Genomic DNA, 17,051 nt, shown 5'->3' with positions numbered 1-17,051 from the left:
GTTTATGTGCTCTCTAAATGATTAATTTGTTTTTATTATTGTTTTGCATTTGTTCTTTATTTTGCAAAGGAAATTGTTTTTTATTATGAATTGTATTATTGTTTTATTATTCTAATTATTTACTATTAGTTTAATTTTTTTGAATTTGCTTGTATCCTATAGTTCCAGTTTATATTTTAGTTTGTTTAATTTGAGTAATTGTTTTTAACATTTAAATTTTTTTTAAATATTACTATTTAGATTTTTTTCGGTTCTTTCAGTTTTAGTTTGCCAAACAAAAAATATTTTTCATAGTTTTTTTTTTTTTTTTTGTAAGTAACATTTATTTGATTAATAATTTTGTTTTTATTAAAGTTTATTTTTATTTATATTGTTTTTTGTTTAAATAAAAAAACTATATAAAATATATGTATATCTAGATAAAATATATATATATTTAATTATTAAAAGATACATTTACTTTTGTATAGTTTAATATTCAAAAAATGCCTCGTATAGCAACAGGTGTAAGTGACATTTAGAGATTTCCCAGTAATGGTGCAGGAAAGTGTGTTTCTGTTGAAACAGGAGTGAATGTGTGCTGTACATCTCACACCTTTGACAACATCTTGAATAAACGAACACATTACGAAAGCAAATAAAATGATCTGTGTGTCAACATACAAGTAGACTTTATAACATGCCACGCTCGCCTAGACAGTTTCACAGCGATTCCTGGGAAAAAGTCAGTAAGAACTGGATTGTGACATGTTTTGCAAGCTCTCGTCCTTCAGGAAGGTTTAGATGTGGCGTTTAAACGGTTCAGTTTATTTGCATACTGAATGTGGATTGGTGCTTATTTGCATACTGATTGTTGATTGGTCCTCCTCATTTACACTGATGACTCGAAAACATCCTTTAAGTTCTGATGTGGCATCTAAATGGGCTCTCTAAATAATTACATTTGTTTTTTATTTGTACATGAAATTTGGTTATTTTTTGTTTCTGTTTTTTGTTTTGTATTTCTAAATGTATTGATTCATTTGCATTATTTTTTATTTTTTTAAATTGAAGTTTCTTTAATCATTTCTTATTATTAGTTTTTTTTTTTTTAAGTATTTGACCTGTTTTTGAATAATAATTTGTTTTATGTAATATAAGTTTTCTGTTTGCGTAAATTAAATAAATTTTTATTGATATAGTATTTTATTAAGAATTTTCTTATTTTGTTATTTATTTTTATAAATTAAATTTATTTGATTGTGTATTTTTGTTTTTTTATTAAATTAAGCAAATTAAATTTGTTTAATGTTTGTTTAAATGTTTTTATTATTGTTTTATTTGTTTTTTAATTTGTAAAATTATTATTATTTTTTTTTTAAATGAATGTAATATTTTTGGTTCAACTTTGGTTCTGTCATTTCATTTACGCCTCCAACTTCTTAATTTGTTTTTTTAAATAGTGATTGTCATTTGGTTTTCAAATAATACAGTATTTATTTAATTTTTATGTAACTGCTATGATATAATTTTGAGAATGTAGTACATGACAATTTCATGTTATAGCATTCTTTTATTTATTCGAAATTGAAAGTGATTGGATGAATATTTTCAGTGCGACTATAGCTGTGGTGTTTGATTTACACCTCAGACTTCAATATTATTCCAATGGCATGCAAACACTGTTTCCTTTTGGAAATGCAAATCTCTCTTGGATAAATAAGCATTGAAAAGCGTGACTGGACCGAGAAGCTCAACAGCTGTCAGCATCTGTCCAGCCCTCGCCAGGTGCCTGCTGCTGGGGTTACAGGGGGTCACATGTTACGCAGAACTGATTCTGATTGGCTGAGGCTGCAGGAATGTGCCAACGCTAGACCCTTGGAATTGTGGGTAACAAGTCAGCACATGTGTGTCAGAGAGGATGGCAGTCTCTGTAATCCTCTTTTGATATCAGATTACAGAAATCGCATTCATCAGCTATGTACCGCATCAAACATGCCATGCTGAATGCCTGTGTGCTTAGATATGGTCAAGAAATATCTTATTTATTCACTCTGCAGTTTTCTCCATTACATAAACACTGAAGTCTGTGACATAATATGATGAGATTTGTCATTTGCATCTTGTGGCCAACTGAAAATGATATAATGTTTCTGGAAGGATGAATTCTCACATAAATATGTACGGATCGCATTTTACCACCAAATAAATGAGATGAGAATTGCATTTTATAAAAATAGTATGAAAACGATGCCAGTTTTTAGGAACATGCATTGTAAGGTTACTTTAGGGGCAGTTAAATATTAAGTACATTTGCTTCCCAAATTCCCATTTTTATTTGATCAATGACTATTCTCATGAGGTTTTCTAATATTGCAGTATTTATTTTATTTAAATTTAGCATGATATATGAATACTTCAAAGAATGTAATGAATGAGATTTTCATGTTATTGTCATGTTTTTTTCTTGCAGTATTGCATGTGTTGTATAATCATGACAATTAAGTACATTTATGACCCAAAAATTACCTTTTTATTTATGTATTTATATAATTGTTTATTTTTTCATTCATTCACTCACAATGGTGATGTTGATTAGTTTCCCAAATAATACAGTATGTTTTATTTTATTTTTCTAGTTATTCCAAATTGTGATGTTTCTTAGGTTTTCAAATAATATAGTATTTATTTATATATTTGTTCACTCTCAGTGGTGATGTTCATTAGGTTCCCAAATAATACAGTATGTATTTATTTTTATTTGATTTTGTCCCTTATTTATTCTTGTTCTTCTCAATGGTGATGTTCAATAGGTTTTCAAATAATGCACTATTATTATTGTTTTTATTTTTTATTTTTATAATTGATCTTAATTGTATTTACTACCCAAATGTTTGTTTGTTTGTTGGTGATTCTCATTAGGTTTCCAAATAATTCTGTTAATTTCAATTAGTGTTTATTTCAATTTTAAATTAGTGTAACAGTAACATGCTGCCTTCATGTGTGAGCATGAAGAATGATAATTGTCATGTTTTGTGCTGTTGTGGTGATTCTGCATCGCTGACTTGCTCGTCTGTGTGTGTTTCGCAGCTGTTCGACCGCGTGCGTGAAGATAATCCTGACTTTCATCTGAAGATCATCCCCATCAGCAGCGAGCTCACACAGCCCGGCCTGGCCATCAGTCCGGAGGATGTACAAACACTCAATTCCTGTATCAACATCGTCTTCCACTGCGCCGCCACCATCCGCTTCGACGAGCCCCTGAAGTGAGTGACATGTGAATATGAGAATAACAAGAATGAGAGAGGTAAAACACACACACATACAGTACTTCTGCTGTGTCATGAGTCTCCGGCTGAGGAGCAGATGTTCTCACTGCTGGAGGAACGAGGGATTCATAAGTGAACCGCTGACTCTGGAGCAGGAGCGAGTGAGGGAACGGTTTCATCTCCACACACACACACACACACACCTGTTCACAGCGAGCTCTTGCTTCATTGTCTTAAGGAAAATAAAAACAGCATTAGTGTCCTAATGTGTTTCAAGAATGCAGTCCTCTTACTCTCAGCAGCATCACAGACCAGTATCAATAATATGCTATTATAATTTTTGTATATAAAAAAAATACTATTTAAATTAAAACATTTATAACCATTTATAAAAAAGTATTTTTGTTTTCATATGTTTATTTAAAGTTTAAGTAATATGGTGTATTTTTTGTCATTATTTTTAAATACTACTAAAAAGTTTAATAATTTATTTTATCATTTTTAATTTTATATATATATATATATATATATATATATATATATATATATATATATATATATATATATATATATATATATATATATATATATTCATTTATTTTTTAAATATCTATATATTTTTGGTCTATGCCAAATTGTAGTAATAAATCATTTGTTACTATTATCTTGTTACTTTTTCCCAGTCATTACAGTACTGTGCTGTTAGATGTATTACATATGTGTTTTTATTGGGGGTTTTCATTTAATCCATTTTTATTATTAATGTTTTAATTGTATTTTTATTTATTTACTTATTTTAATCACATTTATTTAATTATTTATGTTTTTGGTCTACATTGCCAGCTATTGCATGTCTTATTTTCTGCATATTTTCTTTGTTGCATGTCTGAAATGCTGTACTGACCCTGAAGCGGAGCAGTGATTTATCTATGGTTTCTAATGTGTAATAATGTGTGTGTTTGGTGTGCATGCGTGTGTCTGCGCAGGCATGCGTTGCAGCTGAACGTCATCGCCACGCAGCAGCTCCTCTCTCTGGCGCAGCAGATGCAGCACCTGCAGGCCTTCATCCACATCTCCACCGCCTACGCCAACTGCAACCGCAGACACATCGACGAGGTCATCTACCCTCCTCCGGTCGAGCCCAAGAAACTCATCGACTCTCTGGAGTGAGTGCAATATATCATCATCATCTCAAACTCACTTACAGAATCTACCTGGCAACCACAGCCATGAGCTCATGTTACCTGATGGAGCTGACACAATCCAGTGCTGGAAGGGAGGAGAGGATTCAATATCAGACTTAAGCTAATGTATTTGAACACAATTGTGGTATGCTGACCAGTATATCAAAACTAAACACATAAAACAAGGAGATAAACTTTCAAAAATTTCAATAAACATAAGCCATGAACACCAGTGTTAGTTTAGAATCACTAAGATACTTTTAGATATTTTGGTTAATATTTGAAGTTAGTCTATATTGAAATATTTTCTGTTTTCATTTAAAAAACTTTTTTTTTAAAGTTTGAGTAATTTTGGTGTATTTTTGCCATTTTCTGTTTGTTCTTGGTAACTAGCTGAAAATAAATAAGTTTGGTTAATGTTTAAAGTAATAATTTTTATAAAATGTATAGGCAGGTGTATATTTTCATGTGGAAAGACCCAATACTCCAAAAATGAATGTTAAAATTATTAATATTATTAGATATTTGTCAAATTATTTGGTTAATATTTAAGTACGTTTTTGTTTATTTATTTTAATCCATAATTATTATTTAATAGTTTATTTTAATCTTTATTTATTATTTCTTTATATTTTTATTTTATTACTTCAGTTATTTATTTATTTACACAAATTCCTTTTTCTACTCACTATAGTACTATACTTTGTGTTATGTATTATTTTAATTTGTTAATTGTTTTTTTCTAACTTTTTCCACGAACCCCAGTTTGAAAACACTTGGTCTATGCCACTGGTCATTGCATGTCTGATTTTCCACATTGTTTGACTCTGTCAAGCCGTATTGCATCAGGATGTTTTGCCTGACACACTGTACTGACCCTGAAGCAGAGCAGTGATTTATCTGTGTGTGTGTGTGTGTGTGTGTGTAGGTGGATGGATGACAGTATCATCCGTGACATCACGCCGCGTCTGATCGGTGACCGGCCGAACACTTACACCTACACCAAAGCGCTGGCCGAGTGTGTGGTGCAGCAGGAGAGCGGCAAACTCAACATCGGCATCATACGGCCGTCCATCGTGGGAGCCAGCTGGCAGGAGCCGTTCCCCGTGAGTGTCGCATCCGCTCGCAACAGTCCTCACTCGTACAGCTTTGATGCCTGAGTGATGAGGCTTAATGGTTAAAGAGCTGGGCTGCTAACCCAGAGGATTTAGGGTCAAACCTGGACTAATGATGGCATAAACATACATACCAGAACATCATAGAGACGTTTGGGGTTGTTATCATTAACTAAAATGAAAAACATAAAAAAAGAAAAATGAGCTGATTAAATAAACTTTTTATTTCAAGTACTAAAATAACTAAAACTGCAACTAAGAACTAAATAAAAACAAATTTTAGACATAATTATAATAAATTAAGGTGTACTCAATATACTATAAAATTAAATACATGAAATCTAAAATAACAAATTAAAATAAAAACTATATAGACATTGAAATAAAATATTACAAAACGTAAAATTTATCTCCGGTAGATGCCAAGGCAACATTTCTCATTTTTGTTTAGTTTAATTTGAAATACTAAAATAAATACAAATAAAATATCTCTCTCTCACTCTCACAAACACACACACACACACACAAATATATATTTAAAAATATTATTACATTTATTATTAAAATAAATGTATTATTAAAAATGAATTTAAAAAAATGAGGAAAAGACAACAAAATTGCTAAAGTTTAACTGAAATAAAAATGAAAACAGAAAATTTAAAATGAAGTCTAATTCAAAATATTAACAAGAACTATAATAGTATCTCAATTATATAAAAAAAACAGTTTAATATAGTTTGGACTCTTCCCCCACCCCCACAAAACATTTAAATGTAGTTTCAGTTTTTATTTAAATTTATTTCTTTTAATTTGTGGTCAGTATCTTATTCTGCCATTATAGATTTGAGGTTTCATAGATTTTATAGCAAACAGCATATTTCTGTTGTGTACCCTGTGAGATACACAACAATGCTAAAACAGTTATGCCTTTTTCTGTATTTTACAGGGTTGGATAGACAACTTTAATGGACCAAGTGGTGTTTTCATTGCTGTAAGTATTGTTTGGTGGTGTGCTACAGTAGATCTGAAAGTTTAACACATCCTGAACCCCACAGAGAGCAATCTTAACCCTATAACGCTACTTTAAGTGATTTTCAATGGCCTCTAAATGATCAACATGATCAAAACTTTGCTAATAAACATATTGCACACAATCTACTACAAGCCTTAGGTCATATGATTGATAAAGGTCTTTTAGTGTTATTATACAAACATCCACCTACAGCTGGTGCTTCATAAACATGAGAATAACTGTAGTAATATTTCCAGATGAACACTTACTGGACTGAAGCAGCTCAGCTTTACTTGATTCTCCATCCAATCATTTTGTTGAAAAGTCAGTGCGTCTCAAATCTGATCATCAGGATCTTTTGAGGGACGTTTGTTTCCAAAAGCTTCACTTTCACTGTTATGAGTAACGTTTATTTCTTCATCTCTCGATCATCATTGGATTGCATTGCATTTTATGTTTAGATCATTTCAATCTCATCTTACCAAGATATTATTGAAGATGTAGAGTGAGCACTTATATTTTATTTATATAGTTTTATGTCAGTGTCTGCTATTATGTATAAAGATTGAATTGATTTACATTATAAGCATCAGAATTTCATCATATAAATATCAGCATCTGCACCATATTGCATATTTTTGCTCAGTTTGAGTATCTTAATAAATTTGAGCTGCTTTTTCCTCTATATTCTCATTATATCAGACTATACGAGTCATCATAAATAGGGCTGCAAAAAGGTGGAACCATTCCAGAAATGTTAGAAAATGTCCAGGATTTTTTGGACTCTTTCTGGGATTTTTGGAAAGTTTTCAGAAATTTAACAGAACTTTTTCACCCCTTTGCAACCCTAGTCATAAAAGCCTGATGGTTCAAATATGATTATAGATTTTCTTCTATGGGTTTCAATAAACTGCTCTATTTCAATTTCTGATTAATATTTCATTAATTAAGACTCACAAACTAAAGTATTGCGCACCAGTGTTGATTTAACGTGAAACTGAATGGCTTATAAGTTGCACTTAAATCAGGATTCTAAAGGTGTTTTAACACGTCATTCGCTGACCTGGCGCGATCGAAAGCAATCTGCCCTCCGTTTTTAATTAGTCTTTATTTCCTGAAGTCATGAAGCAGTTTCATCCTCCTAAACGCCTGCGTGAAGCTCACAGTCAGACAGAGGCATATGGTGCATTTGGCGTCCTCTCTGAAGAAGTGTGTGTTTTGTGTGTGTCCCGGTGCAGGCTGGGAAGGGCATCCTGCGCACCATGAGAGCCAGTAATGACGCGGTGGCCGATCTGATTCCTGTAGACGTGGTTATAAACCTGACGCTGGCTGCCGGCTGGTACACTGCGGTGCAAAGGTCAGCTTCACCTGTCTGATTTGCTTATGCGAGACCCACAGGTGATTAAACGGAGAACATTAGGATGAAGAATCCCTCTGTTGATCTATTTGCATGAGGAGGAAATGTGCGGTTGTGCTCATGCGACACGGTGTGATTTCCTTGTTCTGTGTTTTTGTTTCAGACCGAAAACTGCACTCGTGTACAACTGCACAACCGGAGGTATCAACCCTTTCCACTGGGGAGAGATTGGTTCGTAGCATGCTTTGATATCCTGTGTGAGCGAGTTATGGCTACTGCATACTCTAGAGCAGGGGTGTCAAACTCAGTTCCTGGAGGGAGTTTAGTTCCAACCCTGCTCCAACACACAAACCATGTCGTTTTCAAATAAGCCTGAAGGACTCGATTAGCTGGATCAGGTGTGTTTAATTAGGGTTGCATCTAAACTCTGCAGGGCTCCGGCCCTCCAGGAACGGAGTTTGACACCCCTGCTCTAGACTGTATACTACACTGAAAGAAATGTAGTTCTTTGCCGCATATTACATACATGAGATGTAATGCAGTGAAATGGTTTTCTGTAGTTCCTCATCACACAGTGCAACAACGAGTTAAGGACATATACAGGCATAACAAAAAATTATAGAATACAGAATGTATGAAGAAATAAGGAATTAGAAAAATGGAAGATAGAATATAGTAGAGAGAGAATAAATATAGAAACTACATAAATATAGAATACAGAAAATGTACAGTATATTTTACGGTGTCATGACATTTACTCAGTTCTCACAAAATTTAGAAAAACTGTTTTTAATAAGTAAAAATATTTTTTGCTTCTATTTCTCAATCATTTTGTTTTGCTACTTTTGAAAATAGTATGCAGTATACAATGATAAATGTCTGAAATAGTGTCATGGTCAGTATTGTATTACATATATTAATTCCAGTCTCAAAAATAAAATAAAATAAATTAAATCGCAAATAATTACAAAGAAATTGAAGTAACCTAAAAATTTCATAACTAATTACAAAGAAGCAAGTAGCGCATTAAATTAAACATACAATTTTGAAGTTGAAAAACTGAATGAACTTAATTTAATTTGTTTATAAATAAAACTTTTTGGAAATAATTTATTTACAACTTAAATATTTTTATATCATACAATCCGATCCAAAAATAGCATATGAAATAGTATGCAGTGTGCAATAAATGTTTGAAACTTTATTATTGTCACATTTGCATGTGTAATTCCAGGCATCAAGACTCCTCTCAAAAATAAAAATTTAAATCATAATTGCAAAACTTCAGGTTCATTGAAAATACAAAACTAAAAATAAATAAATAAAGAGTATACATAGTTATTTAGTGTACATAGTTAAGCTATTTTTAATAGAAAAGCCATATAAAATATGCAGTATGCAATGCTAAATGTTTGAAAGAGTATTATTGTATTAGTATTAGAGTATCACTGTGTTGCATGTTTAATTTCAGGTGTGCAGACTGGTGTCAAAAATAATTACATAACTGCAGCTTCATTTGCATTGCAAATAGAAGCTCAAGTCACATGCACAAGTAGTTGTTTTGCATTTGTATTAAAACGCTAATAAAAGGCAAAAAATAAAACACATTTCAGGTTTATTCGTCACACTGGAAGTGGATTGAGTGCATTGCATTGTGGGTTGCAGTGTGCTCTGGTTGCATACTGCACATTTCAGCAGATGCACGCTACTATGTTTCAAAAATAGCTCAGAGTACATCACTGCGATCACACTGTACTGTATGTGCGCTGAGTGTCGGTGCCGGAGGGCAGATCACTGCTCAGAGCAGCTGAAACGTTTCCATGGCAACAGCAGGATCCAGGCTTTACCATGAGCAACATCTGGCTGCCAGCATTACCATGCCAACCGCCAGAAGCAAATCTTCCTCTTCCTGTTAGCATTTCCCAGATTTATGCTGCAGTAACAGTGGCTTAGTTATCATATTATATACAGTATCTTTTGCTTTCCAGAGCATCATGTGATGTCCTCGTTCAAGAGGAATCCTCTGGAACAGGCTTTCCGTCGGCCAAACGCCAACATCACCTCCAATTACCTGATCAACCAGTACTGGATCCTCGTCAGTCACAAGTTCCCCGCGCTCCTCTATGACCTGTTCCTCCGACTGTCCGGACAGAAACCACAGTGAGAACTCACAACATTACACTTACATGATCTGTGCTATTGTGATGAAGTGACGTATAATAATATATAAAAAAAAAAAACAGAGCATTTATTAGAAATAAAAATTCACCCTTGCCAGTGGTGGAAATGGCCAAAATTCACTGGGGGGACTCCAGCTAACAATGGCTAACAATTGTAATTATAGATCACCTTTCGGATGTATTAGATTATAAATGGTTTTATGATTAATGATAACATTTATTAACAACTTATGTCATATTTTCTCTAAACCTTCTTGTAGATTAAGAAAGGCATCTGCAATTCTACCCAAATTAACGATACGTTGTGTTTGAATTTGTACATCTTATAATATAATTATTATTAATGATCTCTTGTTTAATAAAAAAATTTCTCTCATTGGCCTGATTAGCTAAGCCCTCAAAACACGTCTTATTTAGCGGTGCAGTATTGCATGATTTGTAGATTATATTTACTTTATTTTATCATCAAAATAGTTCTGAACAGATCAGACAAATGTTCCTAAAATGTAAGTCGGTTTATATTAACTTTTGAATAAAATCAACAATGTATAAATCTGTTGTATAAATGAAATTTCACATTTGCAAACTCTTTATAATCATTAAGTTCATCTCACAAACTTCTGTTTTAGTGAAGGAAGCTCTCTACACTGCACACTGAATCTATTATTTACATCGTCTCTACACTTTGTTTGTTACAATAATGACAAACTGCAGTCTGCTTTCATGATCTGTGCTGTGAGGAGCAGCATACGCAGCAATAGAGAAGCATTTCCATTGGCTGCAGTCCGCTCTTGACGGCATTGCCCAGCAAACCATAGACACAAATATCTCGCTACATTTTGTTTAGTCTGCATTGCGCTACGGTTTATATGCAGAACTGGGTTCGCTTTTGTAGTGTTTTGAATGGATAAAATCTAGAAATCACTTTAATTTTCAAATAAACCTAACCATTTGGAAATGAAACGCCATCCCCCCTCGAAATTCACTCCCTGCCCCCCCCCCCCCCCATTTCCAGCCCTGACCCTTGCTGATTAAAAGTAATAATTCTTTTCAAACCTTGTAGACCCCTAACATTTGAATGATAATGTATATTATATTAGATAAATAAAATTAATATCTATAGAAAGTATATTCTTTTATAAAAAAAAATTAAAAAATTTATTGCTAATAAAGAAATACAAACATAGGTAATTATTATATTAAATAATATTATGATTATTAATAATTATAAATTTAATACATTATATAATTGTTATTACACTTGATTCAAAAGAAATGTAAAAAATAATTATATAACAATAGAAATGGAAAAATTAGACATATGGTAAAAAAATTGTTCATGTAGAAATACAAATATTGGTAATTATTATAAAGTATTATGATTATTCATAATTTCATACATTATATAATATTGTTTAATTATATAATAGAATAGAAATGGAAAATAGAAAATATTAGGTAAAATAGAATTATATATGATATTATATTGCATATTATAGAAATAAAATATCTGTAGAGATAAAGCGGCATGTATTCATATAAAAAAATGCAAATTAATATTATTATTGTGAATAATTATTACAAATAAAATATCTATATAAAAAGACATTCGCAAGAAAAAAGATGAGCATGCTTTGGTTACTTGAATATATTATATGTGATCCTGGAGCACAAAACCAGTCTTAAGTCGCTGGGGTATATTTGTAGCAATAGCCAAAATGACATGGTAAGGGTCAAAATTATTGATTTTTATTTTATGCCAAAAATCATTAGGATATTAAGTAAAGATCATGTTCCATGAAGATATTTTGTAAATTTCCTACCGTAAATATATTAAAACCTATATGCAATATGCTTTAAGAACTTCATTTGAACAACTTTAAAGGTGATTTTCTCAATATTTAGATTTTTTTGCACCCTTAGATTCCAGATATTTAAATAGTTGTATCTCAGCCAAATATTGTCCGATCCTAACAAATCATGTCCTATCCTAACATACATCAATGGAAAGCTTATTTATTCAGATTTCAGATAATGTATAAATCTCAATTTTGAAAAATTGACCCTTATGACTGGTTTTGTTGTCCAGGGTCACATATATATATTATATTATAAAAACAGGTTTTATTTATATATATTGTTAATATATAAATAGAAATATCAGTAATTTTTGTATTATTAATATGACATTTTGATAATGTTAATAATTATTAATATAATTTAGTACATTATATTATAGAAATAAAATCTATAGAGAAAATAGTATAATTGTCATAGAGGTGCTGAGTGTGTCTGTGTGATCTGTGTTCATTCAGAATGATGCGTATTTTTAACCGTCTGCACAAAGCCATCGGTCTGCTGGAGTATTTCAGCAGTCAGGACTGGGAGTGGAACTCAGAAAACATGAACATGCTGATGAGTCAGCTGAGTGCAGACGACAGGAAGGTACGCACACGCACACACACACACACACACACACGCACCCACACACGCACACACAGACACAGACACACAGACAGACAGACAGACAGACAGTCTGGTCAGCTATACTTGTAGGGACTCTCCATAGGTGTAATGGTTTTTATACTGTGCAAACCGTATTTTCTATTGCCCTACACCAACCCTACACTTAAACCAACCCCTTACAGGTCCCCTCAGTTTAGGTCCCCACGTGACACGAGTTCCCATGAGTCTGTGTGTATTCAGGTTTAAGTCCCCACCAGGATATATAAACCTGTATACACACACACACATACCCCGCTGAACCAATCACACAAGCATGCTGACTGTCTGTAAACGAAACTGTGCTGAGCTCATCCTCGTGATCTTTCAGACCTTCAACTTTGACGTTCGCCAGCTGAACTGGCCCGAGTACATCGAGAATTACTGTATCGGCACCAAGAAGTACGTTCTGAACGAAGACATGTCCGACATTCCCGCCGCCAGACAGCACTTGAGGAAGTATGTCCATCTGATGACACATCTACACACTTACTGAATCTAAACTGAGCTGAATAATGACACCTTTGCCTTCTGTAGAGCTATTAACCCCAAACTTCTGAAGGGTAGTGTATGTTATATTAAAATGAAATATCTATAGAAAAATCTGGAAATTAAAAACGAAAAAATTGCATGTTTTGTTAATACAGAAATAGAATTATTATTAATTATAATATAGTGCAATTTATTATTATTATTATTATTAAAAATGTATTTACTGTCCTTATAGTATAGTATATTATATTATAACACAATATCTATAGAAAAAATTAATTAGAAAATGAGACAAAATAGCATGTTTTGAAAATACAGAAATATTTTTCTTATTAATTGTACTGTGATATAAAATAATATTATATAAATGTATTGTTCTAAATGTATTTATTGCAACTTTTGATAGATTTAATTTAACTATTATATTAATTATATTGTATTTTCAATTTTTTTTATTTATAATTAATAATAGTTATATTTCTCTATCTGCAAAACATGCAATTTTGTCTTATTTTCTCATTTCTTTTACTGATAGTTTTTGTTTCTGTAATATAATATAACATAATATAGTATTTAACAATATATATATATTTTTTTTCTGCATTACCAAAGGTCTTCTGAGGTCCTTATGAGAGTTTTGCATGAGGGTGAATAAATAATGTCGGCGTGGCCTATAAACACACTGCATCCTGTCCATAGAGAAGAGGAAGCTTGATTAAACACACCTTCAGTTTGCAAGTTGATAGTCAGTAAGAGTGTTCGGTGTTTCATTGAATTATTGATCCTCCGTTCACAGGCTGAGAAACATCCGATACACGTTCAACACGGTGCTGCTGGTCTTCATCTGGCGCGTCTTCATCGCTCGCTCTCAGATGGCCAGGAACATCTGGTACTTTGTCGTGAGCTTGTGCTTCAAGTTCCTGTCCTACTTCAGGGCTTCCAGCACCCTGACCCAATGACCGGAGCAACAGGAAGTGTGTGTCCCCGTCCTCCAAGCTCTTTCTCTTCCAGAGGTGTCTTCAGCCATCCACACACACACAGGTGTTTCTTTAGCTTTCCTCACCGGCCTCTCATTCCACCTGACTCCTCCATGTGCTGTTTATAAAGGTGTCCTCTTTTATAACAACTGTTATTAATACCGATTATATATGCAACTGCATTTGACAGTGTTTCTCCTTTACATTCTCGTCGCCATCCAACATCTGGAGACGTTGCCGTTGTGTCTTCTGATGATTTTAGCCTTCTCAACTACAGTGTTTTTTCGGAGCATTGGATCTACTGCTCAAAGCTTTGCTGTTTTCAGCCATTTCTCTCTCTCTGTGAGTGTGTTTGTGTCTCTTGATGGTTCGTTTGTGTCCTGTCTGTTCTAATACCATGTAATCCAGCCGGAAAACTCTCGTACCGTGTGGTACTGAAGCCTACAAGAACATATTCTAGCGTTTTCACTGCGTTTTTAGTTGGTGTTTTGTCTTTTCTCTTGTTTCGTTTGCTGCGAATGGAGGGAAAGGCCAGGGAACTGCAACAGATCTGATGCATTTATAACATCACACATTTTTTCCTGAGTCGTCGCTTGCTCAACTTTACATCCACCAGTTTAAACATAAACACCCAAAATCAAAAGAAAAAAAAAAGTCTGTTCATGAAAAAATGCAGCCTATTTTTAAGGAACCTAAAATCATTTCTTAACGTGTTTAGTTGAACCTTTTCATGAAAATTAAGCATATTTACCCTCAAATTTAATGTATTTTAATGCATCTAGAATTAATCTAAATGGCAATTCTCAGTACTGTAATAGAGTATTTTACAGTGTTACTGTAAAAATAAATGCTGTTATTACATTTTAAATATGAATTTTATTAAATAAATATATATTCAGTAATAAAAATATGAAAACAATTTTGATTATTTAATGTTTATTATTGATTAATAATTAAATAACTAAAATATAAAATGACTTTTTTACATTTCTTTTGAATCAAGTGTAAAATATGGCATACTTGACACCTTTCTGTTTGTTCATTTTTGTTTGTACAGCAGAACACATTGAGTTTAGCGTCAGACTCTGTTAGATGAGGATATTTCTGTAGGCGGTCGTAAGATCGTTTCATCGGTCTGTAAATATTCTAGATATATAAATATATTCCTTTTCAGATGATATACATACCAAAAATGTAAAAAGGTATATTTTCGAGGGTGAATCAAACGGCTGGTTAAGAACATCTATTTCCGGAAATGACTGAGGGCTTCCCATATTTTTTGAAGAAAAGCGAAAAGTGAAGAAAAAAAGAGTTGAGTCTCCATTTCAATGTTGTTTTTTGCGCATTAACCACTGTTTAAAGTGCTCTGAATCTAGAGACGTAAAGGGACTTGCACATGTTTTCATCTGATTTCAAGAGGGAAATGTCCCTCAAGAGCTTTTCAGTCATTGACTAGTTTCTATGCAGCACAACCTGTGCTTCTTCCTTCTAGATACGTTACTTTTCTAGTTTATCGTTTGCTTTTTCACCTTTCTGAAGCACTTTTATTTACGTTTGCTTGTTAGATGAACCAAAACGAGTGTATTTCTAACGTTTTATGAATCTCCTACTCCGCCAGCGGTCAAATATAAACTTTCGTACGGTTTTACAGCATCGTGATCAGTCGACACTATTTGAGGATCTCATGAGCGTTCATTTTTCTACACTACCCCTGGTGGTCTATTGCCAAACTGTATTTTTAGATCACCGTTTCTAAGACGTTTCTGCCTTCCATCGTTCGTCTTTTGTATGTGGCACACAGTATTCATGTTCCTGAGTAACCGCACGTCTTCCTCAGCTTGTTTAGCAGTAGTGGAGCGATTACTTTAGATGATTTGAGATGTTTTTTCTCCTGCAAGTCTCGGTAGAGAAAGCACACGCACACTCTTAGAGCATTCCAGACATGAAAAACACAGCCATTTTTCTACTAGAATCGAACACCTTGATGTCTTAACAACGGAAACCCTTCGTTTTGAGCCAAGCTGAGTTTTCAAATGAAGCTTCTACTGCCAACGTGATCTTTACAATCTCAATCGTTTGTGCTCTGCCACTGATGTTTGTACAGATGAGGTGATTGAGCTGTATTGGGTTTGCAGTGAAATTATTTTTTAACAGAAAAGTCCCCAACTGAAAATGTTTCTTTTTTATCCCCTGTGTAACACATGCATGTTTGCTTTTTACATACGAAATTTTAACAGCAGTGAAGTAGTAGCTGACATGGATTTTGACCTTCCTCTACTCAACATTTGTCTCCATGTTGTGCTGTCAGACGTTGTACGGTCGAGGTCCTTGAATGGAAAATTGTACTTTCATAAAATCGTGTGCTTGACCATTTGTTGCAAAACAGTTCTTGAGAAAATAAACTGAAATGACCAAGTTCCTGTATGTCTCCATCTTTTATTTCATCTGACTGTGAAACAATATGAAAAGAAAATGAAATGTTCTTTATCCAAACTGGTTTTGTATATGTTTATGTTCCAGGTCTTTTTTTACACATTTATGAGTTTTCAAAAATACAGGTAAGAATGTTTTTCTTGAAATTGTGTGACACTTTCTCATGTAGGGTCATGAACATGCCTGGAAATGGAATGTATGAAATCTCTATTACGATTATGATGTTAATTTCCGTTGTTTATTAAAAATCATTTTGACCTGCAAATGTTTAATTTAAAGCAAGGTGCACAGACAATTTAAAAAGACAAATGTACAGTCTTCCTCTTTCAGGAGAACAGACTAATTAATTACTTATTTTTGATTGATTATTATTGATTGACTGTAGTCTTACAATAAATTCAAATGTAGATTGAGAATGTCATTCTAAACTTTGTCTTTCCCAATCACAAAGTGTTGGTAAGGAAGTGGTTTGAGTTTGTTCCTTTTTAAAGTGTGTTTTGGTCCGGCTACAATAAGGCGGCTTTAGATCAAATGTTTGGCCACCACTTCCG

The 17,051-nt window shown here is 33.1% G+C and overlaps 1 protein-coding gene across 1 annotated transcript in view; it reads left to right on the top strand.

Annotated features, from left to right (window-relative positions):
- LOC306858797 (fatty acyl-CoA reductase 1-like) overlaps positions 1-14,703 on the top strand; it is a 34,863-nt gene extending 20,160 nt beyond the window's left edge. The window contains exons 3-12 of the mRNA XM_079399523.1: positions 3,070-3,245; positions 4,235-4,414; positions 5,361-5,538; positions 6,494-6,538; positions 7,798-7,916; positions 8,080-8,147; positions 9,905-10,076; positions 12,412-12,541; positions 12,930-13,057; positions 13,887-14,703. Of these exons, the coding sequence (XP_079255649.1) occupies positions 3,070-3,245; positions 4,235-4,414; positions 5,361-5,538; positions 6,494-6,538; positions 7,798-7,916; positions 8,080-8,147; positions 9,905-10,076; positions 12,412-12,541; positions 12,930-13,057; positions 13,887-14,049 (1,359 nt within the window). The 3' untranslated portion in view covers positions 14,050-14,703. The remainder of the gene's footprint in view (positions 1-3,069; positions 3,246-4,234; positions 4,415-5,360; positions 5,539-6,493; positions 6,539-7,797; positions 7,917-8,079; positions 8,148-9,904; positions 10,077-12,411; positions 12,542-12,929; positions 13,058-13,886) is intronic.
- The last annotated feature ends 2,348 nt before the right edge of the window (positions 14,704-17,051 follow it).

This window comes from Barbus barbus (genome assembly GCF_936440315.1).
Source record: "Barbus barbus genome assembly, chromosome: 39".
In the NCBI taxonomy this organism is placed as follows: domain Eukaryota; kingdom Metazoa; phylum Chordata; class Actinopteri; order Cypriniformes; family Cyprinidae; genus Barbus; species Barbus barbus.
The sequence above is the reverse complement of the archived record's forward strand: the minus strand, read 5'-3'. Positions and strand labels throughout refer to the sequence as shown.